At 36.5% G+C, this 21,219-nt stretch overlaps 3 protein-coding genes across 8 annotated transcripts; 1 reads left to right on the forward strand and 2 right to left on the reverse strand.

Annotated features, from left to right (window-relative positions):
- The first annotated feature begins 251 nt into the window (after positions 1-251).
- On the forward strand, positions 252-11,958 carry tgfa (transforming growth factor, alpha). 6 transcript variants are annotated; one of them, XR_006155031.1, is made up of 9 exons: positions 254-641; positions 2,779-2,872; positions 3,027-3,167; positions 5,487-5,601; positions 6,395-6,544; positions 7,023-7,132; positions 9,174-9,194; positions 9,327-9,444; positions 9,522-11,958. XR_006155031.1 is itself a non-coding variant. In XM_042726279.1 (8 exons), the coding sequence occupies exons 2-8, from the start codon at positions 2,785-2,787 to the stop codon at positions 9,332-9,334; spliced, it is 633 nt and encodes a 210-aa protein (XP_042582213.1). In that variant the 5' UTR covers positions 254-641; positions 2,779-2,784; the 3' UTR covers positions 9,335-11,958. The 6 variants fall into 6 exon arrangements, 4 of the variants coding, with proteins under 4 accessions (XP_042582211.1, XP_042582213.1, XP_042582215.1 ...); XM_042726279.1 differs by having other exon boundaries at positions 9,327-11,958; XR_006155032.1 differs by lacking the exon at positions 9,174-9,194 and having other exon boundaries at positions 261-641.
- A 1,832-nt stretch (positions 11,959-13,790) lies between these two features.
- LOC109076242 (haloacid dehalogenase-like hydrolase domain-containing protein 3) lies at positions 13,791-15,030 on the reverse strand. Its single transcript, XM_042725187.1, has 2 exons — positions 14,704-15,030; positions 13,791-14,418 (listed from the first exon to the last, which is right to left on the reverse strand). Exons 1-2 carry the CDS (start codon positions 14,953-14,955, stop codon positions 14,023-14,025), a joined length of 648 nt encoding a protein of 215 aa, XP_042581121.1. The 5' UTR covers positions 14,956-15,030; the 3' UTR covers positions 13,791-14,022.
- Positions 15,031-15,929: 899 nt separating this feature from the next.
- trub2 (TruB pseudouridine (psi) synthase family member 2) lies at positions 15,930-20,028 on the reverse strand. The gene is made up of 8 exons (XM_042726282.1): positions 19,757-20,028; positions 17,897-18,031; positions 17,494-17,568; positions 17,344-17,405; positions 17,070-17,151; positions 16,906-16,978; positions 16,654-16,790; positions 15,930-16,566 (listed from the first exon to the last, which is right to left on the reverse strand). The coding sequence occupies exons 1-8, from the start codon at positions 19,872-19,874 to the stop codon at positions 16,172-16,174; spliced, it is 1,077 nt and encodes a 358-aa protein (XP_042582216.1). The 5' UTR covers positions 19,875-20,028; the 3' UTR covers positions 15,930-16,171.
- Between the last annotated feature and the right edge of the window lie 1,191 nt (positions 20,029-21,219).

A 21,219-nucleotide genomic window follows, 5' to 3' on the forward strand; every position in this document is an offset into this window, starting at 1 on the left:
CTAAAGAAATGACCATGACCAATAATAAGTATCTCACGCATTTCTAGTAAACGTTTAACAATTTAACCATTTTAAACCTTTATTCACTCTGTAGTTAGCTCTGAATATCAACGCAGTCAAGTTTTTTTTACATACTTAAAAAAAAGAAAAAATAATTATTACATGACTTACATCGAGAAAAAAAGGTTGTGGAGAGAGTTCTGTGCTAGGAGTGATTATTAATAACGTGGTTTTGTAGTTAACAATGTTTTACCGCTTATCTTTATTGTGATTTTATTTTATAATTAGAAATAAATATATATAGTTAGGGCTTCATATGACGTCAGACGGCGTTGCTCAAGTTTGACGTCAAGTTCAAAATACTTGAGTCGACGCATGGCGTCTTTTGTCGAGTAGGACACATGAAACGATGAAGAAAGACATACACAGTTTTACTATGGAAGTCAGATTTCTAACCTGTTCAACGGACTGTCAGTAATATTGGCCCATCTAAAGAATACGAGCGTACCTTCATTTATGTCGGCAAAGATAAAATAAGATTTAAAATAAGAGACGACGCTGCAAATCCTTCAACAGCAAGTTACATAAACGCCTTATAATGATGTATCGTGCTTTTTGGGATACAATATTCCTTCTCACCGGTGAGTAAGAGTGTTTGATATTGTGTTCGTTCAATTAATTAACTGGCATTATTTTTATTAAGTTACTGAAATGTAAATAATTGCCTCAAGTGGAAACTTAGTCAAACTATCAGAATCTTTTTCATTCAGAGGTTGAATTGAATTTGAGAGCTGTGGATAAAGCTTATTTTATGTTGTGCATGTGATTTTCAAGTAGTGTTTTATATATATATATATATATATATATACATATTATACACAATATATATATATATATATACATATATACATATATACATACATATATACATGTATATATATATATATATACATATAAAATGTTAGAATCGTGATTTGACACTCTAGTCATCAGTATTAAAAACAATAATATTAGGGCTCCCCTTCTCTCCTGACACCCACTGTTCATTCTCATGATTAGTAATGAACAGACTAATGTTGTATAATTATTCTGCTTTGTTGTACAGATTTTTAGCTTGATAGTATGAAGAATGTGCTGTCAGTGTTTATCCAAGGCACTGAAGAAACTGGTTTACTGTCCTTTTTTGTCTAGCAGCTTCTTTGGCTCAGGAGTCTTGCTCCTGTCATTAACAAGGTTAACAGAGCTTAGTTTAAATATAGAGCTACTCTTTAGCGTCCATCTTTTATGGCTTTGTTTCTACAATGAAGACACGTTCTTAACTCACAAACAGTTTCAGTGAGAGAAGGTCTGTAAAGACTGAAGGAACTTTAAAATCAGCTGGACATAATTTGTTGCTTTCTGTGCTTTTAATATTAAGCAAATGTTCATGCATTACATCATGACTGGGCATTTTTAAACCTGCCTGATGCAGGATGCTCTATGGTAAAGCATTGACATAACAGTACGAATTTCTTGTGAAAACAGTTTTACAAATAAATTAGATTGGATTTGACTTCATGCCCCATAAATAGCTACTTTTAATGACTGAGGGATTGTATCTGTATAGCAATATTCTTCAAGCAGATAGGCAAGGTTTTCAGTAGGCATCCCATTATCTCAGTAAGTGGTTTTCGTACAATGATGTTTAAGGGTTCACTTCTGTCATTAATTATTTACTCTCATCTTGGTCCAAAACTTTGTGATTTTCTTTACATGTAGATATTTTAAGAAATGTCTCAGTGTTTTTTGTCCTTACAATGAAAGTGAATGGTCACCAAAACTATTTGGTTTCCAGCATTCTTTAAAATATCACCTTTTGTGTTCCAGCAGTTCCACAGAAGAAAGAAATGCTTACTATCAGGAATTAATTTTTCTGTTAAATATTCATATATTTTATTTTAAATATTGATTGATGAAGGGTGAAGGAGGAAGAATGGGGTTGGTCCTCTTTTTATGCAGCAAATATGTCCAATTTAACAATGCTCCGTCAAGAGTTTAATCTAGTCAATTTATCAATGTATTTATGATTTAATTGTTATTGCTGCATGGGATATGGACACTAAAACATTATTGTAACCCGATGAGCTTTTCTGAGCAGTTTTCCTTCGCAATGAAACACAATGCCCTCTCATTTAACAGGGATTTTCATAAAGGCCCTGTGCACAAAGAATAAGAACATGCCCAGTCTCTCTTTCAAGTCATTTTAGTGGCACAAGAATGAACATTAGACAGATGTTGTATCAGTATGCGTGGCCTTTACTTGTATTGATTAATCAGTATTGATTAAATTAAGTTTATTTATAATAAAATATAATAAAAACTCAACTGTCATGTTGGATTTTTTTTTTTTCCACTGAGCTCATTGCAGTGCAAATCTATGCATATATGATGCCTTAAAACTGTCTTGCAGGTAACTTTTGGAGCAGAGTGATACATTTTGTGATTTGTGGTGGTTCTGCCATTTTCTGTAAATGTACGAGTGAATTAAGCACACATGACAAAGATTCCTTCGGCAGTGTCTTACCTGTGAATGCGGAGAGATCCGCATCACAAATCCACTTTAATTTATCTTAACCCAGTCTTTCTCTTGCAGCTCTTAAAATAGACTGAAGGTCAGAAGTCAGTTACTCCCACTGATGTTCCAGGGCATTTTAATTGATCTCTGAGTCTAAAGCAAGTGGGTTTTAAGTAGCTATTTCTCATTTGCGCTGGACGCCACTCAAGCCTTTTTCTCTCTAGTGTGTGATGCTGTTGTTCCGCTGTTTTCTCATTGCTGTAACGGTCATGAGTCTGGCAATTTTTGGCTTTGTTGGATCCTCATTTTCACATTTGGGTAAGGTGTTCACAATACTAGATTTCACAGAGTCAGTAGCAGTTATTTGAATAGTTTTGAACACCTCATCCTAACCTACTTAGCTGTTCTCAACAATATTAGAGTTTCATTGTAGTACTTTTTTTTAATATGTGCTGCTGTGTTTGATTTGTAGGCTCCCTTTTTACCTATGGGCAGGTGCAAGATAATTCTACCTCAACAACAACCATTGCAACCACCACAACAACAACTACCACCACTACCACAACAACAACCACCAGCACGACGACAACCACTACTACTACACGTGTAAAAAGTATGCTCTGTCTGACTTTTCCTTTATGCTCAGCTCATTTTGGCTTTCATAGACTGAAATCCAATGAAATCTTTTCTCAATAAGAATTCGTAGATATTAAATGATAGACTGCATTATATAATTATATAATAATTAGTTTGACTTCTAGAGCTTGTCAACTTTTTCTAAGGTTGACAGATATAGATCCTATTGTGAATTATTCATCCATGTATATGTTTTTTCTTTTTGACTTCTTTTTTGTCCTTGTAATGTTTAATCAATGTGTCAAAATTTGATCTTCCCATGAAAATGACAGACTTCTTTATAGTGATGTATGCCAGACACCCCCAATAATTTTGTCTGCTAACCCTGCCCTTCAACAATCAACTGCAATAGTGTATTCATTTTTCAGTGCAATGGCCACATCTCAAAATCCTATCAACAACCGATGGATAGAACCAACCCCCCATCCTACATTTGTTCTTTTTGATAATCTTTTACACTTAGATGTGTGCTAGAATACGCAAGAAATATGTTGTTATTTATGTTTCATCACAACTTGAAGTATTTTCTTTGGACTGCGTTTTAAAACTAGAAGTGGAAAAAAAAAAAAAAATTAAGATTCAAAAACAAAGACAGAAGATTTTAGTCATTGACACATGGTACATAAGTAGGCTGCTAAAACAAAGACAGAAGATTTTAGTCATTGTCCATTAAAAATAGATTTTTTTTTTTATTCATTATACTCCAGACAGTTTTTATCCTGTAGACAAAGCTCACAATGATTAGAAACGGGAATCTGTCAATTTCAAGAAAGCCCTTCAGATCTTGACCGGAAGTCCTAGCTAAGTCTTGCTTTTTCTTGTGTTGCACTATGTCTGCTTTTGTACTTTCTTTAGATCAAAACTGCACCTTAGGGAGGATAGTCTGAGAAACTGGAGAGTCTTGAAAAAATAAAATCTAAAGGACTGTGATCTTCCAGATATAAAATAAATTATTATATATAAATAAATCATAAATATATATATAAAATCCTGTAATTCTGATTGGCTGAGAACTTGGATTTTCTTTTCTTCCTTCCACTTCTTCAGATTCCACCAGTGCCTTCCACAAAACATCACTAATTTGGCTCTAGCCTTGATGATAATAAAGGCGGGAAATGTAATATTAGTAGATAAAGTGTTAAAGTGGGGTCAGTAATGATGTAGTAATCTTATGTGTTGTTCACAAATTTATGATGAAATGCCAAGTTCTGCCATGAAACTCTAGATGGCGCAGGCTGATGGGTCGTTAATGTAAAATGATAATTTTCACAGTTTTAAATTACTGGGCATAATCTGATTGGTTCATGTTGTATACACAGCCAAAAAGCTTGCTGCTTTACATTTAAATAGCTGGTTGGGATCCACCAGAGCATTTCGCAGCATGCTTTTAAGCCTGGGACACACCAAGCCGACGGTCGGCCATCGGTGAGCGTCTGTCGGGCTAGTTTGTTTGTTGTGTTCATGTCGGTGGCAGTTTGCCTGATTCAACATGTTGGTGCAAGTGAGAACTCTGATTTGATGCTCAGTTTAGCGAACAATCAGTGCCCGAGAATAAAGCAAAAGTGATGAAAACGAGTAAGTAAATGAAGGTGGCACAGACAGAAGGTTGTTCTAATGCTACTTGATCTTTCCCAAGCATTCCATTATGTGAATATTTTCATAACAACATGAGCCGCTTAAAATAAATATTTTATATAAAATGAATACATTTGTTTACGTTTCGTATATCTGGGTATATCCTAGTTTTGGTTTCTCCTTTTGAATGGCGAACATATACTATTTATAGCTGCTGATATGGACAGTTAACGCAACAACAGTCGGCTTGGTGTGTCCAGGTATATTTGCTCTGAAACCCTCCACCTTCCCCAGCTCCACCTGTATAGATCTGCTACTATTTATTAAAAATGCTGCTTGTGCATCAGCAGTATATCTTAAATACTCACAGCACTGTATTGGCAGTAGCAAGTTCCTGTACTTACGTGGCAGCAGCAGCAGCAATAATCTACAACAACAGCAATAACCAACAGCAGCAGCAATTCAGCAGCGTAGCAGATCTGTTCTGCCAAGACCAGATACATTAACATTGTCATATCCATCACCATGCTAAAATCTTCTGAGAGTTGTCATGATAGAACTGAGTTAATGGGCAGTGGTATTATTATTAGCCATTAGGAATAACATTTGCAAAGACATTTTTAAGTAATTCTTGCATAGATCTTTATGTATATTTTATTAAACAAGCAATTGTTATTTATGTCCGTATTAAACCCAGCTTCTGTTTATTCTGTTCTTGAAGAATTTATAGCAGCCGCTGTCCACTCTCACTTCGATGACTGCCCGGACTCCCATAGCCACTTCTGTTTTCATGGCACATGCCGCTTTCTCATACTGGAGGAAACACCTGCATGTGTGTAAGTTCTAAGATCGTCTTTTTTCAAACTGAATATGAATTTTTTTTCCATGTATTTTTCCTGCGTTCTGACTACCCCTAGTGTGTTAACAATCCAATGTTCACATTAGTTTCATTTATTCAAATTTGATAATTAACAACAGTCCGTTTTCCATCAATCAAAACAGATCTATATGTTCAAGCAGTCTTATTTTCTGCCATTTTATTTTTAGTTGCTATAGGGTATAGAGACTGGATAAGTGCTGTTTTATTTAATGCTGTCTCTGTCAGCATTGCTACAGCAGTTTTTTATATGAAATCAGATGCCTTGAATCTTGATCACTATGATTGTAGTTGAGGTCAGATTAAAAAAACAAACAAGCTAAACGGACTGACATGCATTTTGATTGCTGACTGACTTGGATAAATGACAGCATTTTGGTTAAGTTGTCCTTTAAGTTTTGTTCTAAATTGTGTTTCTGTGTATAAATGTGGCAGAATAGCAGTTTTCAAATCTTGGTCCTTGTGTATTGGTACAGGTACCTGTGTTGGTAGGAGTCCTAATGTTGTCAGGGAATTTATTGTTTTCTCTTTGTCCACATCCGTATGTCAATAGTTCACCACAAAATGTCAAATGAATTGTAGTCAATTTGATTGTTTTATGAACATGATACTGGCAGATTCCTCATTTTGGAATTAAATGCCTTTACTGACATCTGTTGAATATACTGTTTTCCCATGCATATTTTCATATTTGGCTTTATTTTTATAAAGCCTTCTTTTTCAATTATAATAAGTCAGCCTTGTTTGTGTAGATGTCATCCTGGCTTTGTGGGTATGCGATGCGAACATGCAGATCTCTTGGCTGTGGTGGCGTCTAACCACAGGCAGCAGACCGTGGCCACCATGCTGGTGTTGTGTGTGGTGGGCAGTGTTCTACTCATGCTGCTCTGCACTTTACTAAAGTGAGTATTATTCATTTAGCTCACATTTAAATTTACTCATTTATCTGTATTAAATATGAACTTTTTTAATCAAAAATACAGTAAAACAGTAATATAGTGAAATATGATTGCAATTTAAAAGAGCTATTTTCTATTTTAATACACTTTAAAATGTAATTTATTACTGTTAAGGCAAAGATGTCATTACTTCAGTCTTCAGTGTCACATGATCCTTCACAAATCATTCTAATATGCTAACTTAATGCTCAAGAAAAATTTCTTATTATTATCAATGTTGAAAACATTGAAAGCATTTTAGAATGTAATAAAATCAAATTACAAGCACTCCATTTTTGGAATCTGATTATGTATTCCGGAATATATCGTAATTTCCCATTTGTTTGGATTTATATCTGTCTTTGTTGAATTAACTGTGCAGTACAGTTTTTTGTGGAAGGAGAAAGAGGTCATTTATAGAGTTCACACATTGTCTCTCTAGTTGTTGGTGGAGACGGGGTGGTTGTGGGCGAGGTAACACCATTTCATGTTGGTCGGAGAAGCCTAGGAGTATTTTGACGGGTGGGACATCCTGCTGTCACTCAGAAACAGGTATTCTGGTGCTACATTTCCATTTTTACACAACTTTTCTGAGCTGTAGTGTCATGTGTTAAGTGTCATGCGGTGTCTAATTATGATCAGCAACGGGGTGTTTGCATACCGAGACCAGCAAATGTGTGAGGCCTTTAAAGGGGTCATCGGATGCACAAGTTGATATGATTCTTTAGGGTCTTAATGAAAAGTCTGTAACATAGTTTGGTTAAAATTTATCAGTGGTAGTGTAAAAAAAACACCTTTTTCCCCCTGTCAAAAACGTCTCTTTTCAGAGCAAGCCGTTTTGTAGCATTTTCCTTTAAATGTTAATGAGCTCTGTTGACCCCGCCCCTCTCTTCCGAGCCGCTCTCAGAGAGACTGTTTACTTTAGCCGTATTCATTGTGAAATTTGCTAATTAGCACAAAGGCAATTTGCAATGATTCATTAAAAAACTTTATACTTACTTTTTTTTGTTGGTGAAGCTGGATCACCAATGATTCGCTGCAAAGATAGATGCATTTATGGCACTTTTCCACTGCATGGTACGGTTCGGTGTGGTTCACTTTTGGGGGGTTTTCCACTGGGTACAGTACCTGGTACCTTGTACTATTTTCAGTGCAACCTCGGTTCTCGATATTGGTTGCCTTGACAGCGAATCAGGTTTATTGCCGCTAAGTACAAACATTTTGGAGGCAAAAGACTAAATATAATCTAAATCTAAATTAAATCCCTACATGCAAACAAAAATGAATAAGAAATAGAAATTACTTTCTTCAATTGCGTATGTTTATCTACTGTGCTTAGAGGAGAATGATCACATGAGCTCTAACGTCTTCTTTCCTATTGGCTGTCGCTCCTGAAAGTCGCTCTTCATTTGCATAAAGTTGAATCGCTGGACACGCCCCATCCGGTCGCCAACGGTCACTTGTGTCCATGGAAACCGCCAGCTCTCCATTGAAATTAATATCACCAGCTCCCCATCGAAATTAATGTGAATGTCTTGCTTTGCTGTAACATGTTGCTTGTAGTGTGAACGGGGCTTAAGGTAAGACACTAGTCCAGTCTGTGCTGAAATGCTACTGTCAATCAAACTATCGTGGGTGGGGTCTGTCTGTGTGACTTCACAAAGACAGGCATCTGAGATCGGCTCGATTTGAGAAAGGGGTAAAGATTTTAGTATATCAAAAAAAAAAACACTAGGTGGATTTTTATCATTATAGGGTGGTTGTGTACACACAGTGCCAACACAAATTTCAGTTCAAACAATTTGTAAAAGTCAGATGACCCCTTTAACTTTTAATGCCCTACGATTTGTCTTTGCTCAAGGGTGTAAGCTGTTAGTTTAGCCATCTGTTGTCACTTTGTCCTAAGTCTGTCAATGATCATGAGACTAAAAGTTGGTCATAGTGAAACATAGGCTAATAAACTTTTATTTTAAATGTGTAGGGCATAAAATGTGTCAGTGCTTTTAATTGGTTCTTTTGTCTAACTCATAATTAAGTTAAAAAGATTGAAATCTGTTCTTCTACATTTTTTTCTTTGAATTGTGAAAGATGTAGATAAACGCTGCCAGTTTGGACACACCTACTTATTTACCGTTTTATTTTTTGTAAGAAGAAGTCTCTTATACTAATCATGCCACATTTATTTAATCAAAATTGAGTCTGGTAGCATATTTCATGTAATGTTGTGAGTATATGTTCCTTGTCTTAGTGGTGGATTAAATGTAATCACTGGAGGAACTGAATATCCCCAGACATAATTACGCAACTAGAAATGGAATTGTTGGAATTTTGTCCATACAAATACCCTCTGTTATCTCTGGTAGTCTGCTCACTGTGATGCTTGTTGACAGAGTATTAGATTTGTCAACAGGACGTTGTCACATACTTTGTCAGCATCGTCAAGGACTTCTAATTGTTAGATAGAACATTTTCAAATACATTTGCTTTAGTCATCAGTATGAAGTATAACACTGTGTCATGTTTGTCTTACATATGTGTATGTTTTGTCAATTTTCTCTTCCACTTCAATCTTCTTGTCTTTTCATCTCATCAGAAAATGTTCCTTACGCACAAGGTATTTGTAAAGTGTTTTGGAGTAGTTTGATCAAACCCCTCTGCTTCCCCATTCCTAGAATCTAATTATGTGAACAAAAAGGTTTCTACCTGGCTTGTAATGACTTAATGCATTTATTTTTTTCTCATGCAGTGGTTTGACCTGCGTTTTCTGGAGCTCACGCAGGTGCTCTCTTAAAAATGTGACCACAAAATCTTCCATCTTACTCCTGGACTTCACTATGACTGCGTTTCTCAGACTGGCACAGCTGGTAAGCGCAGCATGTATTGAGAGTATTTCGATGTGGGCAGTGGGAGAACTCAATCAAACATGGAACTTTACATTCAGACAGACTGTGTCATTCCAAAAAGGATATTTTTGGAACAACAACAGCAATGGCAAGAGTTAAAGATAGAACTCAAAAACTGAGAAACTCTGAAAGAAGAACTCCAAACAAGCTACATGGAACTCAACTACAGGATCCAGTGATGTAGAGACGGGGCCATTTCGAATAAGGTAAAGATCGATGGCCAAAAAACTGATCTGAAAGTGAAAACAATGAGAGAGGTTTTAGAGAAATCATTCTTACTAACAGAGCTTGTCTTAAAGCTATAAATATCATTATAGATGTATCAGACAACAATCTCCCAGTTTTTGTCTATTGAAATACTGTTATTATAAGCAAAACACTAATGATATGGCATTAATGGGATGTGATACTAACTAAAAAGTAGTTTAATATGTACTTTTTAACAAGGATATAATATCACATTATTTTCTGTATCACGTTAATGGATAAATAATGGGAGATAACATTTAAGTCAGTCAGGTAGCATAGTAATATTAAAACTATAACGGAATCTTTTGCCAATTTATTTTAGCTTGATCTCCTTATAGTGTTGATTGAAAAAATCGTAAACAACTTTTCATAGATTAACAGCAAACATGAGACACTTTAGCTGGCTCTGAGGGACAAATAATATCTTTTACACATTATAACACTTTTAAATTTTTTATGTTTTTTAATAAAAGTATTGGAAATGTATGGGGGAAAAAATCACAATTTTGACATGTAACTTGAAGTTATGCATAGATTCACAAATCCAACACAATATTTTCTTCATGCACAAAAAGTGCTTGTTCATATAATGTGCTATCAAAGATTTGTCAACATCAGTAGGGTAAATGGAGCCTCAGTATGGTCACATTTTTAGTCACGGTATGACATCACATAACATCTGCATGTTCACATATGGTATGATTGGATGCATGTATGTCTGATCAAATAATTACACATATTTCACTGTGCACTTGTGTGATGTACATTTCAAACACACCCTTAGATCTACACTTTTGTTTTCCATGATTGATGTTTGTGGAATAACTCACTTGAGGAATAAAACACTTCACTGTATCCTAAAGTGCACCATTATCATGTTTATTGGGGCACACATACGCATACAGAGGCTCAAATCATTATTGATATTGTTCAATTTGATGCACATTGTCCTTATTAACGTATGCTTATAAGATATATGGAAACTTTTACACTGAAATATTTTAATCCATATGTTGATTTTGTTCTCATTGTGTTATCTGTCCCCAAACTTTTGCCAATCTCATGATATAAAGCAAATGTTTATTGACCCTTAAGGTCAGAGGGTTTATATATCTTTATTTTGGAATGTCAAAATGTGGTGTTGGTACAAATATGCCATTGTATGTTTCCAATGTATCCAATCAAAAACCTTCTCGGAAGCTGGTAAATGACTGATCTAGTAAAAAAAAAAAACGATGATGAAAAATGATTTGGTTGGCTTAGATTTGGCCGTGTTCTGTTATGAGATCGTGGAGGCATTTACTGAAGTCTGATCACTGTGTGAAGATTCATGAAATATTTGATATAATAATCCCAAAAGTCATCCAAGTGATAAATTAAACACTTAGGCTGTTAGTATGGGCAACATTTGAGTTATTGTCTATGTGAATGATTTTGATCAGCATGAAAGAACAGATTGAGGATTATTGATGTAGGTTTATTTATTGATCTGTGTGGCTGATCCTGACATGTATCTTAATTATAAACATTTATTATATAAGCTAAAAATTTTTTTGATTGATTGTATAAGGACTGCTTATAAAATTCATGAAAAATGAGTGAATAAGAGTGCAATGACAGAAAAGAAAATGTATGTAATTGAGTGTTAAACCTCAGATATATCAAATGTAATGTTTTTTTTTGTTTTGTATTGGTCTTTACTTTGGTTAAAAAGGTAACGTAAGCATTGGACATTTCGGACTGAACAGTTTTGTAACATGCAGTCATTGCATAATTTCCAGATGTGGAATTGCAGTCATCCGTTATGATGATGTCACACTCCTAGACTAACAGATGAATTGGCCTTAGACTAGAGATGATGCTTAGTGTAATGATCTCTTGCTCTGTTCCAACTGAATCCTGTTTAAACCTGGTTAACTGCTTATTGACTGACATTTATGTATGATATACTGTAAACACCATCTGTCGTTCTCTTTAAAATCCTGTCTTGTTTCATGTTGGGAAAAATGCTTTGTAAATAATGTGTGGGAATATTATTTTGGTTGTTCTGTGTATGGAGAATGACGTGTTTTCTTGACTATCACTGATCATCAGTCAAGCATGAAGATAAGAGTTAGATGATTCCAATAAGACTGTCACATGCTTGACTGTATGACATTTTGTTGAGTGTTTTGAGCTCTTTGTCTAAGTTTGCATATTTTTCCAAATATCACAAAGTGCAGCAAATCTTGGACTGGACCTGATTCTTTCTTACCTATCATAATTTCTCATTTCATCAAACTTTTATGAAGCACACTCTTCCTCCTTGCCAAGTTATAAACCGCTATGTCCATATGTATCCTCCATCATCTGAATATTTTAAAAGGGCCAAACAAAGAGCCAGAGTGCTCTTTTTGCTGTGGGTAAAGCTCAGCTCTTTTATTTACTTACTTGCCAATTTATTTATTTGTTTGTTTGGCTAAACCTTTTGTGAGATGAGGGGAAGGTCCCTAGAGATCATGGCCGAGAGCAGTTAAGCTTGCACATGAGTGACCACATGATGCAAAGTGCCTGCGTGATGGACATTGCGTGAGTATTTCTTTTTTTTTTAAATTATTTGCTTGTAATTTACTTTGTGCTCATACTCTATTTTGCCTTCAATTCTTTCCACATATTTTATTCTATATTATTTATAAAGCAAGTAGTTTTTCCCTCAAGTGCCACAGAAAGGAGCCCTTACTTGCTAAATAGATGCCAGTAAAGAACCTTTAACATCCATGGAACTTTTCCACAGCACAAAAGGTTCCTAAAGTTTAGATTAAAATGCTCTTCACACCAAGAAAAATAAAATTGTTCTTTAGTAGAACTGTTCACTGAAAGGTTCTTTGGGGAACCCGAAATAGTGGTTGTTTTCTTCTTTTGGAGCCTTTATTTTTTTTCCCCTTCCATCTGTATTTTGCATATTTCATCTTAACCTCGATCTCCTCTCCCTTTCTTCTTCTACCACGAAACTCCGTTGATGGGGTTTCCCAATCCCATTAAGTTTTTCAATTGGATTGCAGCACAGCCCCTCATAGCCGACTGGCTGAGCCTCTAAAGCCAGCTTTGTTTTAAGCGCTCTGCTGAGGGAACTCCAGCGATATACACAACACACTTACAGAGCAGCGAAGTAGACACACAAAAGAGAGGATGTATTCCAGTTGTTGATTATGTGAACATCGCCTGAGGAAGCACTCAGGGAACAGCAACTCTGTACGGGCACATGGAAATTCACTGTCTGTGTCCTGCTGGTGTTTGCCCTCATTTCATAATCTTCTCATCGTATGCAAATTCCACAATAATTGAAGAGCGTAATCATCTTCATATTTTATTTTTTTGCCATTCTCATTTTAGCCCCAGTTTGTCAGTCTTTTAATGTCCAACCATAGCTGGTATCTGCTGGAGCAGATTAAGGAGGAATAAGAGGGTTAAGTGATCTCCCTCTCCACCATCCATCCACAGCAGCCTCGGCACTGACACAATGATATCAGCTCTCTACAGAAACTCCCCCTATTGTTTTTAATATTATTATCTGAACATTTCACTGAAAAAAATATATTCTGATTCGGCCAAAATAAACAAAAAACAATATTATTATAAAAAAAATTTTTTTCTCTTCACATCATATTATATGAACAACAAGAAAACACAAAAATCAACTGTCACACCAAATTAAAGTGATAATGTCCCTCATTCAGTCCACTAGACATTTAATGCGTTTTATATAGATTAATTTAATAATCTATATACACATCCTAATCAATTTATTATTAGTGAGAGTTATATGAAAAGTTGATATGCAAAAACAGATCCATTTTTAAGAATTTTCAAAAATAATTTTTTGTTTTGAAAATGTAAAAAATGGAGTTATCTGTTTTTGCAAATAAACTCTTCATAGAGAGAGAGAGAGTGAGAGACTATCAGACAAACCTTTATATTTCATGACTTCTATCTGACCAGTATTTTACCAGATGATATATCTACAAATGAGTGGATAACAATCAGACAATTTTCACAAACAATATATAATTTATTGGCAGATTAACAATAAAATAATGTATTGACAGTATATTACGATTTTATTAAATCTAAACTTCTAAAAGGACCAGATTTTTTATTTTCCAGTCCCATATTCTGATGTTTCAGCTTACATCTTGTGTTCCATCATATGAAACGTGCATCTGGAAAAAATATGGTCCATTTAAAAATTAGTTTAACCCTGCAGCAACATTACATAATCATCAGCTGCACTGGATAAAATGTGTGCACTCTTCAGTCTGCATTCTGTTTTAATCGAGCTGGTAGTTCATCTAGGCTGTGTAATCTACGCTGTGGAGGAACATCAAGGTGCTCATGACAGTCTTGTCTGTCAAGCAGGTAACCTTGAATACCCAATGAGCGTGAGGTTAGGTAGTCCTTCACATAATGGTCCCCAACGTGAACTACACTGGAGGCTGGAACACCACACCGTACCAGTGCCTGGGTAAAAATGGCAGGGTCTGGTTTAGCAACCCCAGCTTCTTCTGAGGTCAGGAGAAATGAGAAGTGAGTGAGAAGTCCACATCCTCTCAGGATCCCTTCCAAACGCTTGTCAAAGTTGGACACTACGCCTTGCTTGAGTCCTAAAGCGGTGCAGAACTCGAGGGTGCTATAAGAATCAGGAAACACCTGATGGGGACACAATTTGAAATTTGTAAAAATCCATCTTCCTCATTTTAAAGTCAGTGTAGCATACTTCAACATAACAGTATGTACCTGCCTACATTGAAACTATTTCAATTAGTCATTTTTGAAGACAAGAAATAACTGGCAATGGAGATGTGTAGTGAACAAGCGCCCCCTGCAGGGGATTCTGGAATTAGTAATAAAAACCGCTTAAAATACTGAGTTTGAAAAAAAAACAAAAATACTATTTTAAAGGCTAACATATCTGAGAAGTCAAATATCCCTTACCTCCCAGTTTTCTGGTCCACAAAAGTTGTGATAAAGGTTGTTGACTAGTCTATCCAGTAAAGCAGTGTCATCTACCGCACACTGGGCAAAAGTGTCCCTCACTAGTCCAGTCCACCACACCTGGCTGGCAGCAGCTGGCAGCTTGAGTCCTGCTCGCTCTGCTTCGCTGCAGTACTGCTCTCCAACCGAGCGCCGGACTTTTAACAGAGTGTCCTTCACATCCCATAACACCCAACGCACTGGCCCTCGCATCACCGACAGGTCTTATGTATGCTCTGATAATAGGGATGACACCCTGATTTTATACAGTCTATGAATGACACACAACTCCTAGGGGTTAAAAAATGACACAGAAACAAAACAAAAAAAAAGTCAATAAAGTTATTTTCCTCTAGGGGGCGCCTGGAGGCTCAAAAAGCCGAATCTGACACTGAAACGCATTTAAATCTCAGTGGTTATTTTGTGCCGCTGAGGATATTTGAACCCTAAAAACAGTATTCTATAAAAAATAAATCGATAATTAAAAAGATTCTGACATAAATTCCAAATTTGCACCAGCAATCTCAAACAAACTACAGAGTGCCTCATCCAGATTAAACAATAACAACTGTGGTTGGTCCATTCCGAGAAGCGGTGAGAAAAGCAACCAGTATCACGTGATAATGTGATTCTTCTGCAACAGAGTATAGAACTTTAGAAACGGTTTAATTTAAAATACATTTTGTAGCAACTAATCATGCCTGACTAATTAGAGATCATTTTTGGACCACCAAGTCCCGTCGTTTTGACAACCCTACTAATATAGCCTTTCTACCCACTATTTCTATTATACAGTTAAGTTCTTCATTACTAATGTTCGTACAGGATCGGATCAAGCGAACAAGGGTTCCACTTTTGAAATAAGTTTGACTAGTTAGTAAACGCTTTCTGTACAGCCGATACTTAGACATTTACATCAATACGTTTGTCTGTCTTCGGTCCTTGTACAACAGATTATTTCCTGAAAGCAGGAAATATAATGATATCACACAGGTTTTACTGTATTAGTGAGCACATCTCATAGACTCCCATAGTTTTTATAACGGGTTAGTGATATTTTCTCTATGGCCTAACCCTACTCCTGACACAACCATCACAGAAAACTGTGCAGGACACTAGATTTAAACAGAAACACGATTCGACTGTTTTATAACACTATAACTAGTGAGGACATGTAAAACTTGTCATAATATTTTAGTTTTTATTTAAGTGAGGACATTTGGCCCTCACAAGTATAGCTAAACAAGTACACACACACACACACACACACACACACAGCCTAAAGATCATCGAGAACATAACTAAAATACAGTTTTAATGTTGCACAATGATGATCATATAACAAATTCATAAATTATAGTGAACAGACAAATACATCTCAGAATTCAGAAATCAAATCATCCTAATTGAGGCAGATGATTCGTTTAACTTATTGTTTTGTTCTCCCCTCACTTAGAGTCACAGGCGTCTCTCTGTCCACAACTGTATCAGACGTAGAGCTTGAGAGCTCAACATGCTCTAGATTTATTTGCTCAGTTTGACTTCTGGTTTGCTCTTGGACCTGTGTGCTGGAGTTCAACGGACCAGCAGTCTGCCTGTACATTCCCGACTTCCTGATTTTGCGAGTAGTCTTGCTAAAGTGAGCAATAGCTTGCATAATGCTGTCAGCAGTCCAGTGTTGTCGGGTGAGTGCGTTCTCTACTTTGAAGGGACCGTCTCGTGTACGACGCACTCCAGAACAGACCGCAGACGTCCGCAGCTCTAGTCCAACCTCGTGAATCAATTTACGCAGATATTTCTGAGTCTCATTCACGCACTGGACCTCTGATTCAAAGTGAGGAAAAGTAATGTTAAAGGACACATGTTAAACATAAACTTATGTATAAGTACGTAATAATTCAAAGTACTAACCCAATGTGAAATTTGGTGGATTGAAATGTATGCATCGCAGACCGGTCAGAATCGGTGGGCTTTTACCATGAGGATACAATAAACCCCTCACTGCAAGCTCGTAAGCCTCCTGAGTGTGCAGATCCACCTGAGAATACCTGCACAGAGACATAATAACATACTCAGAGGCATGCTATGCATTAACCAAATATTCACACATAGTCAGACAGTATGAAATGCAATATGTAGAATAATATTCTTATAGCGACTCACGTAATTAAGGCTTTCTGGTTGGCTCCTTGTATCATGGCAAGAACTCTCTCGAGCTTATCCAGGGTAACGTGGTCTAGACAATAAAGACAAAGTTTACTACAAATTCTTAGTCTGTGTAATACATAACAAATATGAAAGTTATGATATTGTAATGCACACATTACCATATGTGGTTTTTTCAATGACTCGGCCTGTGTGAGTGAAATTATCAGTGGCTTTTCCAAACTCCCCCTCAAGGGTGTAGTCCTTCATATATAAAACAAACACAACAACAGTCTGCATTAAATTGTCTACTAGACATCTGCTAAAAGTCCTGATTTGATCATCACTTAGTATGAATTCATAATCAATCAGTGGAAAAAACACAGGCAAAATAAAAAATAAAATAGCAGTTAAACGTGAGATTAATCATTATGTGATATAAAATATAACCTTTACCCGAGTTACATGTGATTTGCACAGATGCTCCAGCACTCCATTTCCTTTCCCAACGCCTAAAACTGAGGTAGAGATATGTGAGAATTGAGCACAGAGTGCATTCCACAATTAAATCACTTGAAAAGTTAAGAGTCCAAAATTTTTTGTCACCTAACACCCCAGAGGAAAAAGCATCCAATCGATGACCAACACCGACGTGAACCTTATGAAACTGTGGCCCTGTCACTACAGAGGAAAAACAAGTTATCATTTTATAGGTAACAATGCATGACTAATTTACAGTTATGCATCAATCATATATATATATATATATATATATATATATATATATATATATATATATATATATATATATATATATATATATATATATAGTAGTTATGTAAGTATAACTAAGATTATTTGCATTATTTTCATGACACATATGCCTGACCCCAAAACTATAATTAATTCATTCTTGGTTATAATGAAAATTATGTCATCATGCAAAACTATTAATGGTTCTAAAGTGTTTATGTGACCTGGACATATTTTTGAAGGTTTAGCCGCTAACCAAGAGGATGGTCTGCCAGTGTGGGGACCATAGAGGGTGATAATACGACATCTTTGGAGCTGCAGTTTTCTCCGCCGGACAGAAGCTGGAACTGCAGTGCGAGCTGAGGAGCTGGTGGAGGACAGGAGTTCAGCGCTGGAGCAGGGTGACAGGAAATGCATTGAAGAAAGAGAAGAAAGTTACAGTTTTCAGTTGCACTTATTATCATGTAATTAAATGAACTAATAATATATCACAAAGATAGTCGATATATATACACTCCTGAACAAAATCTTAATACCAGGGGATGCATTGCAAGTTTTACACATTTCGCACTAGTGGATCATAACCGGGTTGTAAGTGCTGCTTCAAAATGGCCAAAAGAAGAAACAGGAGCAAGAGACAAAAAATAGAGAGTAGGCAATTTATTGAAAACTGCATTTAAACTCAAACAGGCTGTTCATCAGCTGATCAAAAGTTAAAGACCATAGCCATAAAAAGGTCAAATCTGCACAAAAAATATGGCTTTCATTTCATTGTTCTTCAAGCAGTCATACTGTCAAGATCTCCTGATGGCAAAGGCAAAAAGGCTTTATCTCCCTCTAACGTGGCAGGATTGTTGAGCTGCACAAGCAAGGCCTCTCGCAACGCGCCATCGCTGCCGAGGTTAGACGCAGTAAGACAGTCATTTTACATTTCTTAAAAAATCCTGAGAGTTATGGGACAAAAAAGTCAAGTGGTAGACCCAAAAAGATTTCACCTGCACTGAGCCGCAGGATCCGACGGGTTGTCCGTGAAGACACAGGTCGATCCTCGACCCAAATTAAGGCCCTTACTGATGCTGACTGCAGCCCAATAACCATAAGAAGTCATCTGCTAGAGAAGGGCTTCAAGAACAAAAAACGTCTTCAAAGGCCACGTCTCCTCCCACGACACAAACTTGCCCGTTTGGAATTTGCAAGGGAGCACCAAACATGGGACATTGAAATGTGGAAGAAAGTTTTATTCTCTGACGAGAAAAAATTTAACCTGGACGGTCCTGATTTTTTCCAACGTTACTGGCATGACAAGGAGATCCCACCTGAGATGTTTTCTACGCGGCACAGTGGAGGAGGCTCCATCATGATCTGGGGTGCTTTTTCCTTCAATGGGAAAATGGAGCTTCAGGTTGTGCAGGGGCGTCAAACGGCGACTGGCTATGTGGATTTGTTGCAGCGGGCATCCCTCTTGACCAAGGGCCCCCGTCTGTGCGGTAATGACTGGGTCTTTCAACAGGACAACGCTGCAATTCACAGCGCCCGCCTGACGAAGGACTTCTTCCAGGAGAATAACGTTGCTCTTTTGGACCATCCTGCGTGTTCCCCTGATCTAAATCCCATTGAGAACATTTGGGGATGGATGGCAAGGGAAGTTTACAAAAACGGACGTCAGTTCCAGACCGTGGATGCCCTTCGTGAAGCCATCTTTCACCACATGGAGCAACGTTCCCACCAGCCTCCTGGAAACAGTCGCATCAAGCATGCCGAAACGAGTGTTTGAAGTGATCAACAAGAACGGTGGGGCTACTCACTACTGAATCCTTTTTTGACACTTTTAGTTCGCAGTTGTGCGTTTATTTTTGGGCTATGGTCTTTAACTTTTGATCAGCTGATGAACAGCCTGTTTGAGTTTAAATGCAGTTTTTCAATAAATTGCCTACTCTCTGTTTTTTTGTCTCTTGCTCCTGTTTCTTCTTTTGGCATTTTTGAAGCAGCACTTACAACCCGGTTATGTAATACTGACACCTAGTGGTTAGTTTCTATATATACAACTATCACTACAGATATTTTCACAGGAGTGTATAAGCATTTACTCCATAAGAGACACAGACACTAACGTTACCTTTTAATAAATTGGACTCTGTGCTGTCACGAACATGTTTCCAGTGAACTCCCTGCGGTTTGTACACAGCAAACAGACCATTCATTTTACGGAAAAGGCGTACAGCCTGAGTGGTCATCTTCGCCCAGAAACAAATGTTACAAACATCAATATAATCTTAGGTAAATAAGCAAGGAAGCAAAAATTCACATGCTGCTGCTGTGCCGAAATTCTGGCGTGATCTTCTTCTTCTACTGGCGTTACAGTATTACAGTCGCATCAGCGCCCTCTACTGGACGAGATACTTTAGTACCGCGCCAGATAAATGCTCCTGTACCCTGCCGTACCAGGTAGCTAAATAGAGCGGTAGCATGTTTTTTTTTTTTTTTTTTTTTTTTAAAGAATTTACCGCAAACCTAATTACTCTTAGTACTATGCATTACAATGTTGTCTCCCTATTATAAATGTTTTTTTTTTTTTAAACGTGATTCTGCGACAAACGGGAAAGTGTTACAAGATCTAAAATTGGAATCAAATTAGAATATTTTTGTGGGTTGTAGCCTACCTATCCTCAAAATTCCAGTATAGCTACAAACATAAAGCAACTGCAATTTTGGTGGGAAAAAACAACATTAGCAATGATATTAATGATGTGACATTTTATGGTAGGCTATTAATAGTTGGATATAAAAATCCAAACTGTTTTATAAACTTACAGAAATTATCATTAGGCTATATCAACATGTCAAAAGATGGTTAAAAATATCTTAACTTGCCTAACTTGTGCCAACTTTATTTATTTATTTACTTACCATGAGATTTTCTTAGAAATTTAATTACAAAATGTGTTTTTCCAGCAGTGGTTTTGCATGTTGTTTTCAAAAACCTACAATTCAAATTCAAAATCCTTTTGAATTAGAATAATTTTGTGAATTCTATCAAAAGTCAGATGCTATTTTAAGATATAAAAACAAATGATTTGATGAGATGAGTGTAAAACAGTGAAGTCAGCATTTCTTTTAAAAGGGTAAAATAGGGTTCATCCTTAAATACGTAGAGATATTGTGAAAGATCTGTGTGCCAGCCTGCTATTTGCCTTTAGTTACACCACTGCCATCATATTGATAGAGCAAGTGTGGTTCACTTTACAATACATTCATGCCCAAAAATAAGGGCACCCTTGTAATATGATCAAAGAAGGCTGTGAAAATTAATCTGCATTGTTAATCCTTTTGATCTTCTATTTAAAAAAATCACAAAAATCTAAACTTTCATTGGATAATAAGAATTTAAAATGGGGGGAAATATCATTATGAAATAAATGTTTTTCTCTAATACACATTGACAACAATTAAGAACACCCTTTTATTGAATTCTTTTTTAAACCTCCATTTGCCAGTTTAACAGCTCTAATTTTTCTCCTATAATGCCTGATGAGGTTAGAGATCACCTGACAAGAGATCAGAGACCATTCCTTCATCCAG

This window comes from Cyprinus carpio, chromosome B6 (assembly GCF_018340385.1).
Source record: "Cyprinus carpio isolate SPL01 chromosome B6, ASM1834038v1, whole genome shotgun sequence".
Classification (NCBI taxonomy): Eukaryota; Metazoa; Chordata; class Actinopteri; order Cypriniformes; family Cyprinidae; genus Cyprinus; species Cyprinus carpio.